Source organism: Pseudophryne corroboree, chromosome 4 (assembly GCF_028390025.1).
Source record: "Pseudophryne corroboree isolate aPseCor3 chromosome 4, aPseCor3.hap2, whole genome shotgun sequence".
Taxonomy (NCBI): Eukaryota; Metazoa; Chordata; class Amphibia; order Anura; family Myobatrachidae; genus Pseudophryne; species Pseudophryne corroboree.
In genome coordinates this window covers 610,162,180-610,179,499 of record NC_086447.1, presented here as the reverse complement: position 1 = coordinate 610,179,499, position 17,320 = coordinate 610,162,180, and the positions used below count along the sequence as shown (strand labels likewise).

General features: G+C 45.9%; 1 protein-coding gene across 21 annotated transcripts in view; it reads right to left on the bottom strand.

Moving 5' to 3' along the window:
• AFDN (afadin, adherens junction formation factor) overlaps window positions 1-17,320 on the bottom strand; it is an 866,421-nt gene that overhangs the window by 16,059 nt on the left and 833,042 nt on the right. For 10 of the 21 annotated variants that reach the window (XM_063917611.1, XM_063917616.1, XM_063917613.1 and 7 more), the window contains one exon: window positions 9,646-10,156. The exons of 1 other annotated variant lie outside the window; for it this stretch is intronic. In XM_063917611.1, the coding sequence (XP_063773681.1) occupies window positions 9,646-10,156 (511 nt within the window). The remainder of the gene's footprint in view (window positions 1-9,645; window positions 10,157-17,320) is intronic. 10 more of the 21 variants (XM_063917620.1, XM_063917622.1, XM_063917623.1 and 7 more) reach the window with 1 other exon arrangement.

Below are 17,320 nucleotides of genomic sequence, written 5' to 3'. Positions count from 1 at the left end.
CTTCCTTCATAGACAATATAGATTTTACTGCATCATTTAACTCCGGTATATCTACTAAGGTATGTTGCTCCTCCTCTCTTGAGACAGACTCAGAGAGAAAGGTTTCTGCTTCGTCCGCAGTTTCTTCAGTGTAGATTGTGAGGGAGATACCTCATGTCTACCTGCATTTAAATGCCTGGGATTGTCTGCCGATAACATTTGAAAGGCAGCCGAGGTCTAAGCCAAATCTTGGCCTAAGAGGGGCATCCCATTCACCCATAAATGCAGTGGGGTTTAGGGAATATCCCACAAGAGGAGATATAAGCGGAACGGACAAGCGATCCGCTATATTTGACAGAACCTTTGCAAATGAAGCCCAAGGGGGTTCTGTTTGCACTGATTCTTGACCTGAAGTCAATTGCTCAACCTGTTTGAGGTTTTGAATGAACCCAAACAGGACATAACCCATCCTGCACTGAGTCCTGAGGACTCAATCCTACTTTACAGGACAAACTAGATGTTAATACAGGTGCTGGAACGTTATCTTTGCCTCATGAGGACAAGGTAACCATATTCACACAATAGTGTAATAAATTGCAGTGATGTGATAGTCTTCACTTTTGAAACTGCAAAATGAAGTACACCAGCATAGAGTGAAAATACAGAGATAGAAAGAGACTGACAAAATAAGATTACTCAGACAGCAGCACTAGAAGACATTACAATGAGAAAAAAGTATTAATGCATTAGCAAATTAACATATTCACTTGAAACATAGTCTAAGGTAGATATTACTGTATAACCTCACTACAGGAAGTGGGATATATAGAAATAGCGTATACAGACGCACATGCGAATAATACAGCAATATTAATATATTGTCATTCATTTGCAATAGGCACATATATTCAACTACATTTACCACATAGGTAGGTAGACACATCAGTGCTGTATCACCTGCCTCCGAAGAGCAGGATATAAAGGAGACTAGCATATCTAGACGCACAAGCGAATAATACAGCAATATACATAGTCATACATTTGCATTAGGCACATAATTAAACTACACCATACAGCATAAGTAGTAAGGAATTTAAGTGCTGTATCACCTGCCTCCGGAGAGCGAGATACAGGGAAACTGGAACCCGGCTTCCTATTTGAAAAAACCCTGCTAAAAACGGCCATCAGTAAGAGACGCTTCAGTGAACACAGCGACTGAGATGTATGCACTGCGACTCAGACTTTGGAAGTGGGTAAATAGTTGATGGCGGAGAAAACTGGCCATGAAATGGGGGGAGGGCTTTTACTCCCCACTGCTGACATCCACCCCAGAGATCTGCAACCTCCAAATTTATCCTCGGCACCTGCGATCCCTGAAGTCTAGCACAGGTGCACCCGAGGTGAACGAGCGCGTCAGTGGCTGTCCGGTAGTCTCCAGCCTGAGATGGTCAGGCTGCGTTACATGCACCTGGATCCGCAAGCGGACAGAGATGCTCCTACCTTTCTTCCCAGTCTCCGGCCACAACCTAGGATTGGTAGCATGGATCTGCTAGTCCATCCAGCTGACGTCCGACAAGACCGCAGTGATTACACAAAGGTAAGTAGTGTTGTGACACCGGCGGGAAAATGTTGGAGTAACCATTACCCTGTGTTTAAGACGCAAAGAAAGATTGCTCTAAAAAAAAAAAAAAAAAAAAAAGGCTACATAAAATAATAAAAAGCTGATGGTTGCAAAAAAAACCACAGCCACACCGTCTACAGTGGTCCGGCTCCTGCCGCACAAAAAACACCTGAATTGCTGGGCCAGGAGGCAGGGTTATAAGGTGGCTGGACCAGAAGTTTGTGGGAGTCCAAAAGCTTTAACAGTTTGTTGCCGATCCTTTAACGCCACTTACAACCCAGTGTATATCCTGTGGATCTACTGTGGACCCCGATAAAGAAAAAGGCTTTTCTTTCAAGACTCAACTATGCATACCTGTACATATAAGTAATAATGATTTATTGCTATTTAACACGAACAAAGGCACTGTAAAGCTTAACCTGCGGTCTCTAACCACAGTTCTCTTTTACTGTGTTTCTATTAAGTTCCGTTTTAAATTTGTCTGTGGTATGTTGTGCTATTATAACTGCTTAAGCCAACTTGAAAATTGCGAAAAAGAGAAAACTAGGAGGAAAACCTAGTCATAATTTTTTTCAAATTCCTAGCACCAATAGGGCACTTGGGAGAAAAACTGTAAGAGGCATATTCAATTAGCCGTAGGCTTTACTCCGCAGCTAAATGTGTACGTGGAGAGAAGGTATTCAATTAATTAGCCTTTTCCCCACACGGTAATCACTATGTTAACGCGGGCTAACAAACTGATTCTGTGTAAAACACAGAATCAATGGGATTACCCACGCCTTGAAATGCATTTTAATGTGCATTTTTCCTCACAGCCCCTCAGGAGTGGTATTCGGAAGACCGACGGTCACATGACCTCCACCAACATCTCGCCCCCTCACTATCCCGACGGTCAGCATGCCGACCAACAGGGACTATTTCCACTCATGGGTGTCCACGACACCAATAGAGTGGGAATAGAATCCGTGGTGACCACAGGTCCAGCAGCATGGCGAGCGGAGCGAGCCCACAAGGTGCTTGCTGCACTTGCCCCTCCCCGTCGGGATCCCAGCGTCGTTATGCTGACCGCCGGTCAGCCATACCACACCCCTCCTCAGGCTGAAAGAAATGTTTCTACTTTTGACAATATGGCAGTGCCGACAATAAGCAGCAGGGTAATGTGTCCCTAATTGATACTTTTTTAGTTATAATTTGTTAAAAAATGTAAGATGTGGGCTTAAAAAGCCAACTTTAAAAAAAATATTTTCTATTGAATTTATTAAATACAAAAGATTATACTTCCCTATTCTTGAGATAGGCACAGTGGTATAAATTACCTATGATTATCTGAAACAAAACACATTCACATTGGCAGCTTCAGGAGGTGGGCAGTGCATGGGAATTAAGGGAATAGTGCATAACACAACCTTTGCATCATTTGAATGACATTACTGATTGCAAATGTTATTCACCCTGTACAACTGAAACCTGTTAATATGAGCGTGTGAACAGGTGCCATAAGCTTTATTCTAATATAGGTACAGTATAACATTTTATGTCACAGCAGCAATATTTTTACTATATTCCCCGTATTTGCATAGGTTAAGTGATAGGACCATGATCATGCATATTATTAAGTGTTACAGGTGCATGCTTACTATGCCCAGGAGAAGATTTTTATGACACCATCAGACTATGCATTTTTAGAACTTATAATGCCAGTTGCCAGTACAGGTTGACTTTTAATGATAACATTATAACGATTAGACCTATACAAGGTTAGCCTCACAAATGAGCTTATGAATGTTGTATTTTTTATAACCAAAAAGAGTTGTATATACACAAAATGCACAAAAATAGGATTTTGATACCTACCGGTAAATCCTTCTCTCTTAGTCCGTAGAGGATGCTGGGGATACGAAGCATGGGGTATAGACGGGATCTGCAGGAGACATGGGCACTTTAAGACTTTAAAAGGGTGTGAACTGGCTCCTCCCTCTATGCCCCTCCTCCAGACTCCAGTTATAGGAACTGTGCCCAGGGAGACGGACATTTAGAGGAAAGGATTTTATTGTTAAACTAAGGTGAGATTCATACCAGCTCACACCTCAAGCACGCCATACAACTTGGCATTCAACATAACTCAAGGCAACGGCCTGAACAATGTCAGCAACAGGCTGACTATAACGTAATCCAATCTGTATTTAACCATAACTAATAACTGCAGACACAGACCGCACAGGGACGGGCGCCCAGCATCCTCTATGGACTAAGAGAAAAGGTTTTATACCAAAGCTCTAGAACGGGCGGGAGAGTGCGGATAACTCTGCAGCACCGATTGACCAAACATGAGGTCCTCATTGGCTAGGGTATCAAACTTGTAAAATTTTGCAAAATAGTTTGGACCCGACCAAGTAGCTGCTCGGCAGAGTTGTAATGCCAAGGTCACCCGGGCAGCCGCCCAGGACGAGCCCACCATTCTGGTAGAATGGGCTTTCACCGATTTTGGCAACGGCAATCCAGCTGTAGAATGAGCATGCTGGATTGTATTACAGATCCAGCGTGCAATAGTCTGCTTGGTAGCAGGAGCCCCAATTTTGTTGGGAGCATACAGGACAAACAGAGCCTCTGTTTTCCTAATTTGAGCCGTTCTGGCGACATAAATTTTTAAAGCTCTGACCACATCCAGAGATTTCGACTCAATCAAGGTATCAGCAGCCACTGGCACCACAATAGGGTGGTTCATGTGGAAAGATGAAACCACCTTCTGCAGAAATTGCTGACGAGTCCTCAACACTGCTCTATCTACATTAAATATCAAATAAGGGCTCTTGTGAGACAAAGCCGCTAACTCAGACACCCGCCTCGCGGATGCCAAGGCCAACAGCATGACCACTTTCCAAGTGACAAATTTCAACCCACCTTCTGTAAAGGCTCAAACCAATGTGATTGAAGGAACTGCAACACCACGTTAAGATCCCATGGTGCCACTGGGGGCACAAAGGGAGGATGGATGTGCAACACACCTTTCACGAAAGTCTGAACTTCTGGAAGGGAGGCCAAGGGTTTCTGAAAGAAAACCGATAAGGCTGAAATCTGTACCCTAATTGAGCCCAACTTAAGGCCCGCATCCACACCTGCTTGCAGAAAATGGAGAAAACGTCCTAACTGAAATTCTCCCGTAGGAGCCTTCTTGGATTCACACCAAGACACATATTTTCTCCAAATACGGTGGTTATGTTTAGACGTTACTCCTTTTCTAGCCTGAAGAAGTGTGGGAATGACCTCACTGGGAATACCCTTTTGGGCTAGGATTTGGCGTTCAACCGCCATGCCGTCAAACGTAGCCACGGTAAGTCTTGGTATACGCACGTCCCCTGTTGTAACAGGTCCTCGCGTAGAGGAAGAGGCCAGGGATCTCCTTTGAGTAATTCCTGAAGATCAGGATACCAAGCCCTCCTTGGCCAGTCTGGAACAATGAGGATCGCCTGAACCTTTGTTCTTCTTATGATCTATAGAACTTTCGGAATGAGAGGAAGTGGAGGGAATACATACACCGACTGAAAAACCCACGGTGTCACTAGGGCGTCCACTGCTATTGCTTGAGGGTCCCGTGACCTGGAACAATATCTCTGAAGCTTCTTGTTGAGACGAGACGCCATCATGTCTATTTGAGGAGTTCCCCATAGACTCGTCCCTTCTGTGAAGACCTCTTGATTGAAGACCCCACTCTCTTGGATGGAGATCTGCTGAGGAAGTCTGCTTCCCAGTTGTCCACTCCTGGAACGAAGATCGCTGACAACGCGCTTGTATGCCTTTCCGCCCAGCGGAGAATCTTTGCGGCCTCTGCCATCGCCGCTCTGCTTTTTGTTCCGTCCTAGCGGTTTAATACGCTACTGCAGTTATATTGTCCGACTGGATCAGTACGGACAGATTTCGAAGAAGATGTTCCGCTTAAAGAAGGCCGTTGTAACTGGCCCTTAACTCCAGAACGTTTATGTGTAGACAAGTTTCCTGGCTTGACCATCTTCCCTGGAAGTTTTCACCCTGCGTGACTGCCCCCCAGCCTCGGAGACTCGCATCCGTGGTTACTAGGATCCAGTCCTGGATCCCGAACCTGTGCCCATCTAGGAGGTGAGAGCTGTGCAGCCACCACAGGAGTGAGATTCTGGTTTTTGAAGACAGGACTATCTTCCGTTGCATGTGCAGGTGGGATCCGGACCACTTGTCCAACAGGTCCCACTGAAAAACTCTGGCATGAAATCTGCCAAACTGAATGGCCTCGTAGGCCGCTACCATCTTCCCCAGTAATCGAGTGCATTGATGGATTGACACTTTTGCTGGTTTCAGAATTTGTTTGACCAGATTCAGAATTTCCAGAGCCTTTTCCACTGGAAGAAAAACTCTCTGTAATTCTGTGTCCAGAACCATTCCCAAAAACGACAACCGCTTCGTCGGAGTCAACTGCGATTTTGGCAAGTTTAGGAGCCAACCATGATGTTACAGAACTGTCAGGGAGAGTGAAATGTTCTGGACCAGTTGGTCCCTGGATCTCGCCTTTATCAGGAGATCGTCCAAGTACGGGATAATTGTGACTCCCTGCTTGCGCAGGAGAACCATCTTGAATTTGAATCTTCTCAGGTAGAAATTGAGGGATTTTAGGTTCAGAATTGGTCTGACCGAGCCGCCCGGCTTCGGGACCACGAACAGGCTCGAATAAAAGCCTTCTCCCTGTCGAGAATGACCTGATTTTGACACAACTTTTGTATTGCGTCGCATACTACCTCCCTGTGCGGCAGAGAAACTGGTAAGGCTGATTTGAAAAACCGTCGAGGGGGAACGTCTTGAAATTCCAATTTGTACCCATGGGACACTATTTCTAATACCCATGGGTCCAGGTCCGAGCAAACCCAGAACTGACTGAAGAGTTTGAGACGTGCCCCCCACCAGTGCGGACTCCCGCAAAGGAGCCCCAGCATCATGCGCTGGATTTGGCAGAAACCGGGGAGGACTTCTGCTCCTGGGAACCTGCCACTGCCGATGATCTTTTACCTCTTCCCCTTCCTCTAGTAGCAAGGAAGGAAGAACCTCTGCCCTTTCTGTATTTATTGGGCTGAAAGGACTGCATCTGATAGTGGTGTGTTTTCTTTTGTTGTGGAGGAACATAAGGTAAAAATGATGACTTACCCGCGGTAGCCGTAGATACCAAATCAGCGAGACCATCACCAAACAAGACACCACCTTTATATGGTAGAGATTCCACATTTTTCTTGGAGTCAGCATCAGCATTCCATTGATGAATCCACAAAGCTTGCCTTGCCGAGACTGCCATGGCATTGGCCTTTGATCCCAAAAGGCCTATATCTCTTGCCGCTTCCTTTAGGTAGGCCGTAGCGTCCCTGATTTAACCCAGCGTTAAGAGGATGCTATCTCTATCTAGGGTATCTATATCAGATGACAAGTTATCTGCCCACTTCTCGATAGCACTACTCACTCACGCAGATGCAGTTGTTGGTCTGAGCAGTGTACCTGTGGTGACATAAATGTATTTTAACGTAGTTTCCTGTCTACGATCCGCAGGATCCTTAAGGGCTGCCGTGTCGGGAGACTTTAGAGCCACCTTTTTTGACAACCGGGATAGTGCCTTGTCCACCATGGGTGGTGACTCACACTTTTCTCTATCCCCAGAGGGAAACGGATACGCCGCCGGAATCCTTTTGGGAATTTGAAACTTTTTGTCAGGATTTTCCCAAAGCTTTTCAAAATGAGTGTTCAGTTCATGAGAGGGAGGAAACGTTACCTCAGGTTTCTTTCCCTTGTACATACAGACCCTTTTATCTGGGACAGCAGGATCTTCAGAGATATGTAATACGTCTTTTATCGCCGCAATCATGTACTGAATGCTCTTTGCCAATTTTGGATCTAATCTGACATCACTATAATCGACACTGGAGTCGGTGTCCGTGTCGGTATCCGTGTCTGCCGACTGGGCAAACAAACGTTTTTGTGACCCCGAGGGGGTCTGAATTTGTAATAACACATCCTCCACAGATTTCCTCCATGCCTGGTTCTGAGATTCAGATTTATCTAATCTCTTGGTAATAAGAGCCACATTAGCATTTAAAGCATTCAACACATTTACCCAATCAGGAGTCGGTGGTGCCGACAGGGTCACTCCCACAGACGTTTGTGTGCCTAATACAGTCTCCTCCTGGGAAGAGCACTCAGCCTCAGACATGCCGACACACGTGCACAAAACACCCACAAACACACTGGGCATATAGGGGACAGACGCACAATAAAGCCTGTCTGAGAGACACAGAGGAAGTTTGTCAGCTCACAACCCATCGCTTAAACCCGGTTCTGAAACAGTTACAGAATGTCTCAGACATGCAGCGCTTTTATAATAACTTATATTGCACCAAAAATCACTGTGCCCCCCCCCACCCCCCGTTTTGCACCGTTACTTGTACAGCAGTGTGAGGAAGGACCAGCGTCTCTGCAGCTTCTGTGAAGAGAAAATGGCGCTGATGTGAGCTGTGAGGACTAAGCCCCGCCCCCATAATGGCACGCTTCAGCCCCGCTATTTTTAAAACTCTTTATACTGGCGGGGGTTAGGACAGTGGCTTGGCACCTTGTCCCCTCTTGCCAGTCACTTTTTTAGAGGTGTATATGCTGCCCAGGGCGCCCCCCCCCCCCCCCGCACCCTGTAGTGCCGCTGAGTGTGGGAGCATGGCGCGCAGCGCGGCCCTGTGCGGTACCTCTGAAGCCGTCACTGAAGTCTTCTGTCTTCTTCTACTCACCTGTCTTCTGACTCTGCAAGGGGGGTGACGGCCGGCTCTGGGAATGAGCCCCTAGGCGTACCTAGTGATCAAACCCTCAGGAGCTAATGGTGTCCTGTAGCCAAGAAGCAGAGCCTTTAACTCACTGGAAGTAGGTCTAACTTCTCTCCCCTAAGTCCCACGAAGCAGGGAGACTGTTGCCAGCAGATATCCCTGAAAATAAAAAACCTAACAAAGTCTTTTCAGAGAAACTCAGTAGAGCTCCTCAGAGTGCATCCAGTGTGCCTGGGCACAAGTCTAAAACTGGAGTCTGGAGAAGGGGCATAGAGGGAGGAGCCAGTTCACACCCTTTTAAAGTCTTAAAGTGCCCATGTCACCTGCGGATCCCGTCTATACCCCATGGTTCTTATGGAATCCCCAGCATCCTCTAGGAAGTATGAGAAATAAATAAATAATATAATAAATAAAAGATTTTACTCTCTTGAGTGTGGATGCAGCTTACTTCACAATACTGCTGGAAGCTTTAGTCCAGGCATTCCTAATCTTGGTCCTCAAGGCACACTAACAGTCCAGGTTTTAGCGATATCCATGCTTGCGCACAGGTGACTTAGTAGCTCAGTTATTTTGATTTAACCATCTGCGCTGCAGCCTGGATATCACTAAAAACCTGCACTGTTAGTGTGCCTTGAGGACCGAGGTTGGGAATGCTTGCTTTAAGGGTTGTTTGCGGCTTTCACAGGGGCTGAAAGCATAGGGGCAATGTAAGAAATCATTTTCCAATGATTAAACACTTTAATTTGGTACCAATTTTACAAATGAAAGTAAGCAAACTATACATTTATTGCAAACTGAGTGAAGTTTTGCTTTTGTAAGAGAAAAATGGTTAATGGTTAATAATAAAAACTACAATCAATCCAATAAAACGTCTTATAGTCATAGTAACTATTACCAAGTCAAAAGAAGAGATAAGAAAGAAATACATGCTACAAGCATACATACAGTACAGCCTTAATGAAATATATGGAGAAGCAAAGAGTGGTAGCCAAAACCAACAGTACTTTGATTTGTTCAATTCAACGTATCTTAATTTATTTAAAAGAGGAAAAAAAAGTTGATATGTAATTTGAGTGTCTTAAGGAAAAGACGATTTTGAGAAACAAACTATAAATCATTCACCAAATAGTGGCAGAACGGGAAATCACAAATTAGAGAATAGTCTAAAATCACCAAGGTGCTACAGGTAGTAAAGTATATTCTGACTAGTCACACACATTTACACTGTACCTTTGGAGATGCTTTGGTGGAAGAAACTTGGTTTATTTGATATGGGAGGGGCCTGGCCTGTTTTGTTACCAGTACTGTTGGCATTGGCTGTAGGTGGCTGGAATGAGTTTGAAAGAAAGATGCCATCGGATACAGGACGAGGCTGGCGTGCAGCAGGCAGCTGTGGTTTATGTGCAGCTGGAAGGAGGTCACCATAAGACTTTCTTGTGCTGGAGTACTTATCCTGACCTGCTAGGTTTGTGTCTTCCTCATCCTCAGTGTATGCAACAAACTTGGCAGTGTAAACGGTGTCGGGGGAGAGGGCCTGTGCTTTGAGGTAAGAAGTGTTTCGTTGAGGTGGGGGAGGCGGAACGTTAGTCGAAAGGGATGGGGGTGGGAGCTCATATTCCCGTGGGAGTGGAGGTCTGTACAGACCAGGCTCTTCAGGCTCTAGTAATCTCCGCTCTGCCTCCTCATGTTGCCTGCGCCTTTCTGCTTCCAAGCGGTTGTAGTACTCCTCTTCCTGCCTCCTCTGCTAGCCAAAAATAAATAATGCAATTAAAGCGTTTGCAAAAAAAGTAAAATAATAATAATATATATAATAAATAAAATACATGTTACACACACAAATAAATTAAGAAAGCTCAAAGACAATAATATTTTAAAAACAAATGCAGCTGACTGATGAAAAGCCACGTGCTCAAACATAAAATGTGTAAACTAATAGGCATTAGCTTAAACATGGGAATTGATTGCTTATCCTAAAGTTCCCTTCCTTCTAGTCTCTCAAAGCCAGTACAAATGAAGAAACCCCATCTGCTATAGGAGCAGGATAACATTTCATAAAATAAACAAATCAGACCTTTGCAGCTTCCCTTAAGTGGTCTGTGCACCAAAACATCTAAGGTATTTAATAAAGACAGCAAAAAAACTGAGGGACTTCATGTACAGGTTTCTAGGGATTAAAAGAGGAAATTCACATTGTGCTAAGCGGGAAAAAAAGAAACAAGAGTAAAGCAAGCAAGGCACATAACATGGAAACCAGGACATCATGAAATGAAATGTATATGAACATGCGAGAATAGTCACATACAAACACAGCACATGTGGCAGTAAAATTGTAGGTTTGTTGTTTAGCTAACTAAACAAACTATAACATACATTCCATAAAAACCTACACAAGTTGGAACTTTATCAAGAGTTACAGCAGACATCTGTTGATATCATCATATATGGTACATGAATTGACTAAAAAAGATGATTTATGGGAAGATTTATCAAACCTTGTAAAGTGGATATGCTGCTGATAGCAACCAATCAGGTTCTAGGGTATATGTTCAAGATACCAGCTGTCAGGTCCTGGCAGACAAAATACTGACGTTGGAATCCCGACACCTGTCAGAACACAGGCGCTGGAATCCAGAACAGGTTAGGATCCTGACGCCGTAATCCAAAAGGTAAGTATAACAGAGATGGTTAGGGTTTGAGGAGTATCCCTGCAGTTGGTACCAGGAAGGCGAATGGCCAATCAGGGATGGGGTGATGCTCAGCGTCATGCCCGGGGGGGAAAACAACAACAGGCCATCCATAACACTATCGACTATTGGTGGCAAACCATCGATGGCCATTACTACCTCCTCCTATTTGGATGTTCCACTTTGATATGTATATATTGCATTCTATACTTCTGTGCAACAGTTTACTAATGTGAACTATATCTACCTCTTTGTAATGTACTTTCCTTCAGAAGAATGTAACTTTCTTAAGCATCGTATACTTTACTGTACTTCAAATTAATATGCTTGACCTGAGGAATATAATTTACCTCACATAGATATACTTTACTAATGGAATATATTGTCAAATTTCCTCAGATTAGTATATTTTACCACAGTTGAATATAATTATCCCTGACAGGAATATCATTTACCTCGGATCATACCTAAATGGAATATAATTAACCTCAGACTGCCTGTTCCAGGTGCATTTTAAATTTCTGTGTACTGTAGTTGCCTTTTTTTCTTTCTTTGTGTTTATCTTTTTTTTTTTTTTTTTTGCCTCTCCTTTAGTCAATTAATTACCAGAATAAGGAAATAACTCTGCCAAAAAAAGTCAGTCCTTGGAAACAGAGAATATAGAATAGGACCTATTACCTTGAAAAAGACCCCAGAAATGGGCTGAAACGCGTTGGAGGGAGCAGCAGTGGTGCCAGAGGTGCAGCATTGCCAGGAAGGAGCAGAGACCCAGAGAGCGGATACGGAACGCTGTCTGATGATATATGATCTTCTCTGTCTCCAAGGACTGACTTTTTTGGCGAAGTTATTTCCTTATTCTGGTAATTGATTGACTCCTGCCATCGTCTAACCTGCTCTCAGATATTCTGAGTATCATTGTTTTTAGAAAGTCTTTTGGTTATTGGTGGAATTGAGAATCAGTTTTTAATTACCATCTGGTAATTATTTTATTCTGTTATTTAGGATTGTATACAGAAAAAATAAGATTTTACTCACCGGTAAATCTATTTCTCGTAGTCCGTAGTGGATGCTGGGAACTCCGAAAGGACCATGGGGAATAGCGGCTCCGCAGGAGACTGGGCACAACTAAAGAAAGCTTTTAGGTAACCTGGTGTGCACTGGCTCCTCCCACTATGACCCTCCTCCAAGCCTCAGTTAGGACACTGTGCCCGGACGAGCTGACATAATAAGGAAGGATTTTGAATCCCGGGTAAGACTCCTACCAGCCACACCAATCACACCGTATAACTCGTGATACTATACCCAGTTTAACAGTATGAAAACAACTGAGCCTCTCAACAGATGGCTCAACAATAAACCTTTAGTTAACAATAACTATGCACAAGTATTGCAGACAATCCGCACTTGGGATGGGCGCCCAGCATCCACAACGGACTACGAGAAATAGATTTACCGGTGAGTAAAATCTTATTTTCTCTGACGTCCTAGTGGATGCTGGGAACTCCAAAAGGACCATGGGGATTATACCAAAGCTCCCAAACGGGCGGGAGAGTGCAGATGACTCTGCAGCACCGAATGAGAGAACTCAAGGTCCTCCTCAGCCAGGGTATCAAATTTGTAGAATTTTGCAAACGTGTTTGCCCCTGACCAAGTAGCAGCTCGGCAAAGTTGTAAAGCCGAGACCCCTCGGGCAGCCGCCCAAGATGAGCCCACCTTCCTTGTGGAATGGGCTTTTACTGATTTAGGATGCGGCAGTCCAGCCGCAGAATGCGCCAGCTGAATTGTGCTACAAATCCAGCGAGCAATAGTCTGCTTAGAAGCAGGAGCACCCAGTTTGTTGGGTGCATACAGGATAAATAGCGAGTCAGTTTTCCTGACTCTAGCCGTCCTGGAAATATAAATTTTCAAGGCCCTGACTACGTCCAGTAACTTGGAATCCTCCAAGTCCCTAGTAGCCGCAGGCACCACAATAGGTTGGTTCAAGTGAAAAGCTGATACCACCTTAGGGAGAAACTGGGGACAAGTCCTCAATTCCGCCCTATCCATATGGAAAATCAGATTAGGGCTTTTACATGACAAAGCTGCCAATTCTGACACACGCCTGGCTGAAGCCAAGGCCAATAACATGACCACTTTCCACGTGAGATATTTTAGATCCACGGTTTTAAGTGGCTCAAACCAATGTGATTTTAAGAAACTCAACACCACGTTGAGATCCCAAGGTGCCACTGGAGGCACAAACGGGGGCTGAATATGCAGCACTCCTTTCATAAACGTCTGAACTTCAGGTAGTAAAGCTAGTTCTTTCTGGAAGAAAATCGACAGAGCCGAGATCTGTACCTTAATGGAGCCTAATTTCAGGCCCATAGTCACTCCTGCTTGTAGGAAATGCAGAAATCGACCTAGTTGAAATTCCTCTGTTGGGGTCTTTTTGGCCTCACACCAAGCAACATATTTCCGCCATATGCGGTGATAATGCTTTGCAGTTACATTTTTCCTGGCTTTAATCAGCGTAGGAATGACTTCCTCCGGAATGCCCTTTTCCTTCAGGATCCGGTGTTCAACCGCCATGCCGTCAAACGCAGCCGCGGTAAGTCTTGGAACAGACAGGGCCCCTGCTGCAGCAGGTCCTGTCTGAGCGGCAGAGGCCATGGGTCCTCTGAGATCATCTCTTAAAGTTCCGGGTACCACGCTCGTCTTGGCCAATCCGGAACCATGAGTATTGTTCTTACTCCTCGTTTTCTTATTATTCTCAGTACCCTTGGTATGAGAGGCAGAGGAGGGAACACAAACTGACTGGTACACCCACGGTGTCACTAGAGCGTCCACAGCTATCGCCTGAGGGTCCCTTGACCTGGCGCAATATCTCTCTAGTTTTTTGTTTAGGCGGGACGCCATCATGTCCACCTGTGGCCGTTCCCATCGATTTACAATCAGCGTGAAGACTTCTGGATGAAGTCCCCACTCTCCCAGGTGGAGGTCGTGCCTGCTGAGAAAGTCTGCTTCCCAGTTGTCCAGTCCCGGAATGAACACTGCTGACAGTGCTAGTACGTGATTTTCCGCCCATCGGAGAATCCTTGTGGCTTCTGCCATTGCCATCCTGCTTCTTGTGCCGCCCTGTCGATTTACATGGGCGACTGCCGTGATGTTGTCTGACTGGATCAGTACCGGCTGGTGTAGAAGCAGGGATTTTGCCTGACTTAGGGCATTGTAAATGGCCCTTAGTTCCAGAATATTTATGTGTAGGGAAGTCTCCTGACTCGACCATAGTCCTTGGAAGTTTCTTCCCTGTGTGACTGCCCCCCAGCCTCGAAGGCTGGCATCCGTGGTCACCAGGACCCAGTCCTGTATGCCGAATCTGCGGCCCTCTAGAAGATGAGCACTCTGCAGCCACCACAGCAGAGACACCCTGGTTCTTGGAGACAGGGTTATTAGGCGATGCATCTGAAGATGCGATCCGGACCATTGGTCCAACAGGTCCCACTGAAAGATTCTGGCATGGAACCTGCCGAAAGGAATTGCTTCGTAAGAAGCCACCATCTTTCCCAGGACCCGCGTGCAGTGATGCACCGATACCTGTTTTGGTTTCAGGAGGTCTCTGACTAGAGATGACAGATCCTTGGCTTTCTCCTCCGGGAGAAACACTTTTTTCTGGACTGTATCCAGAATCATACCCAGGAACAGTAGACGTGTCGTTGGAACCAGCTGTGATTTTGGAATATTCAGAATCCAACCGTGCTGGTGTAGCACCTCCTGAGATAGTGCTACTCCCACCAACAACTGCTCCTTGGACCTCGCCTTTATTAGGAGATCGTCCAAGTACGGGATAATTAAAACTCCCTTTCTTCGAAGGAGTATCATCATTTCCGCCATTACCTTGGTAAACACCCTCGGTGCCGTGGAGAGTCCAAATGGCAGCGTCTGGAATTGGTAATGGCAATCCTGTACCACAAATCTGAGGTACTCCTGGTGAGGATAGTAAATGGGGACATGCAGGTAAGCATCCTTGATGTCCAGGGATACCATGTAATCCCCCTCGTCCAGGCTTGCAATAACCGCCCTGAGCGATTCCATCTTGAACTTGGATTTTTTTATGTATGTGTTCAAGGATTTCAAATTTAAAATGGGTCACACCGAACCGTCCGGTTTCGGTACCACAAACAGTGTGGAATAGTAACCCCGTCCTTGTTGAAGTAGGGGCACCTTGATTATCACCTGCTGGGAATACAGCTTGTGAATTGCTGCTAGCACAGCCTCCCTGTCTGAAGGAGTAATCGGCAAGGCAGATTTTAGGAACCGGTGGGGTGGAGACGCCTCGAATTCCAGTTTGTACCCTTGAGATACTATTTGCAGGATCCAGGGATCCACCTGTGAGCGAGCCCACTGATCGCTGAAATTTTTGAGGCGGCCCCCCACCGTACCTGGCTCCGCCTGTGGAGCCCCACCGTCATGCGGCGGACTTGGAAGAAGCGGGGGAGGACTTTTGCTCCTGGGAACCTGCTGTTTGTTGCAGCCTTTTTCCCCTACCTCTGCCTCTGGACAGAAAGGACCCGCCTTTTCCACGCCTGTTTTTCTGAGTCCGAAAGGACTGTACCTGATAAAACGGCGCCTTTTTAGGCTGTGAGGGAACATGGGGTAAAAATGCTGACTTCCCAGCAGTTGCTGTGGAAACTAGGTCCGAGAGACCATCCCCAAATAACTCCTCACCCTTATAAGGCAAAACTTCCATGTGCCTTTTTGAATCTGCATCCCCTGTCCACTGGCGAGTCCATAAGCCTCTCCTAGCAGAAATGGACAATGCACTTATTAGATGCCAGCCGGCAGATCTCCCTCTGTGCATCTCTCATGTATAAGACTGAGTCTTTTATATGCTCTATGGTTAGCAGAATAGTGTCCCTGTCTAGGGTGTCAATATTTTCTGACAGGGAATCCGACCACGCAGCGGCAGCACTGCACATCCATGCTGACGCAATAGCTGGTCTAAGTATAATGCCTGAATGTGTATATACAGACTTCAGGATCGCCTCCTGCTTTCTATCAGCAGGTTCCTTGAGGGCGGCCGTATCCGGAGACGGTAGTGCCACCTTTTTAGACAAACGTGTCAGCGCTTTATCCACCCTAGGGGGTGTCTCCCAACGTGACCTATCCTCTGGCGGGAAAGGGAACGCCATTAGTAACTTCTTAGAGATTACCAATCTTTTATCAGGGAAAGCCCACGCTTCTTCACACACTTCATTTAATTCTTCTGATGGGGGAAAAACTACGGGTAGTTTTTTCTCCCCAAACATAATACCCTTTTTAGTGGTACCTGGGTTTATATCAGAAATTTGTAACACCTCTTTCATTGCTTCAATCATGCAACGAATGGCCTTAGTGGACATTAGACTAGACTCATCGTCGTCGACACTGGTGTCAGTATCCGTGTCGACATCCGCGTCTGCCATCTGAGGTAGCGGGCGTTTTAGAGCCCCCGATGGCCTTTGAGACGCCTGGACAGGCACGAGCTGAGAAGCCGGCTGTCCCGCATTTGGCATGTCGTCAAATTTTGTGTGTAAGGAGTCGACACGTGCACGCAATTCCTTCCATAAGTCCATCCACTCAGGTGTCTGCCCCGCAGGGGGTGACATCCCTTCTATAGGCATCTGCTCCGCCTCCACATCATTATCCTCATCAAACATGTCGACACAGCCGTACCGACACACCACACACACACAGGGAATGCTCTAACAGAGGACAGGACCCACAAAAGCCCTTTGGGGAGACAGAGTGAGAGTATGCCAGCACACACCAGAGCGCTATATAATGCAGGGACTAACTGAATTATGTCCCCTATAGCTGCTGTTATATATACTGCGCCTAAATTTAGTGCCCCCCCCTCTCTTTTTTACCCTTTTCTGTAGTGTAGACTGCAGGGGAGAGCCAGAGAGCTTCCTTCCAGCGGAGCTGTGAGGGAGAAATGGCGCCAGTGTGCTGAAGAAGATCGCTCCGCCCCTTTTTCGCGGACTATTCTCCCGCTTTTTTATGGATTCTGGCAGGGGTAATTATCACATATATAGCCTCTGGGGCTATATATTGTGGTATTTTTGCCAGCCAAGGTGTTTTTATTGCTGCTCAGGGCCCTCAGTGACCGGAGTGTGAAGTGTGTATGAGGAGCAATGGCGCACAGCTGCAGTGCTGTGCGCTACCTTGGTGAAGACTGATGTCTTCTGCCGCCGATTTTC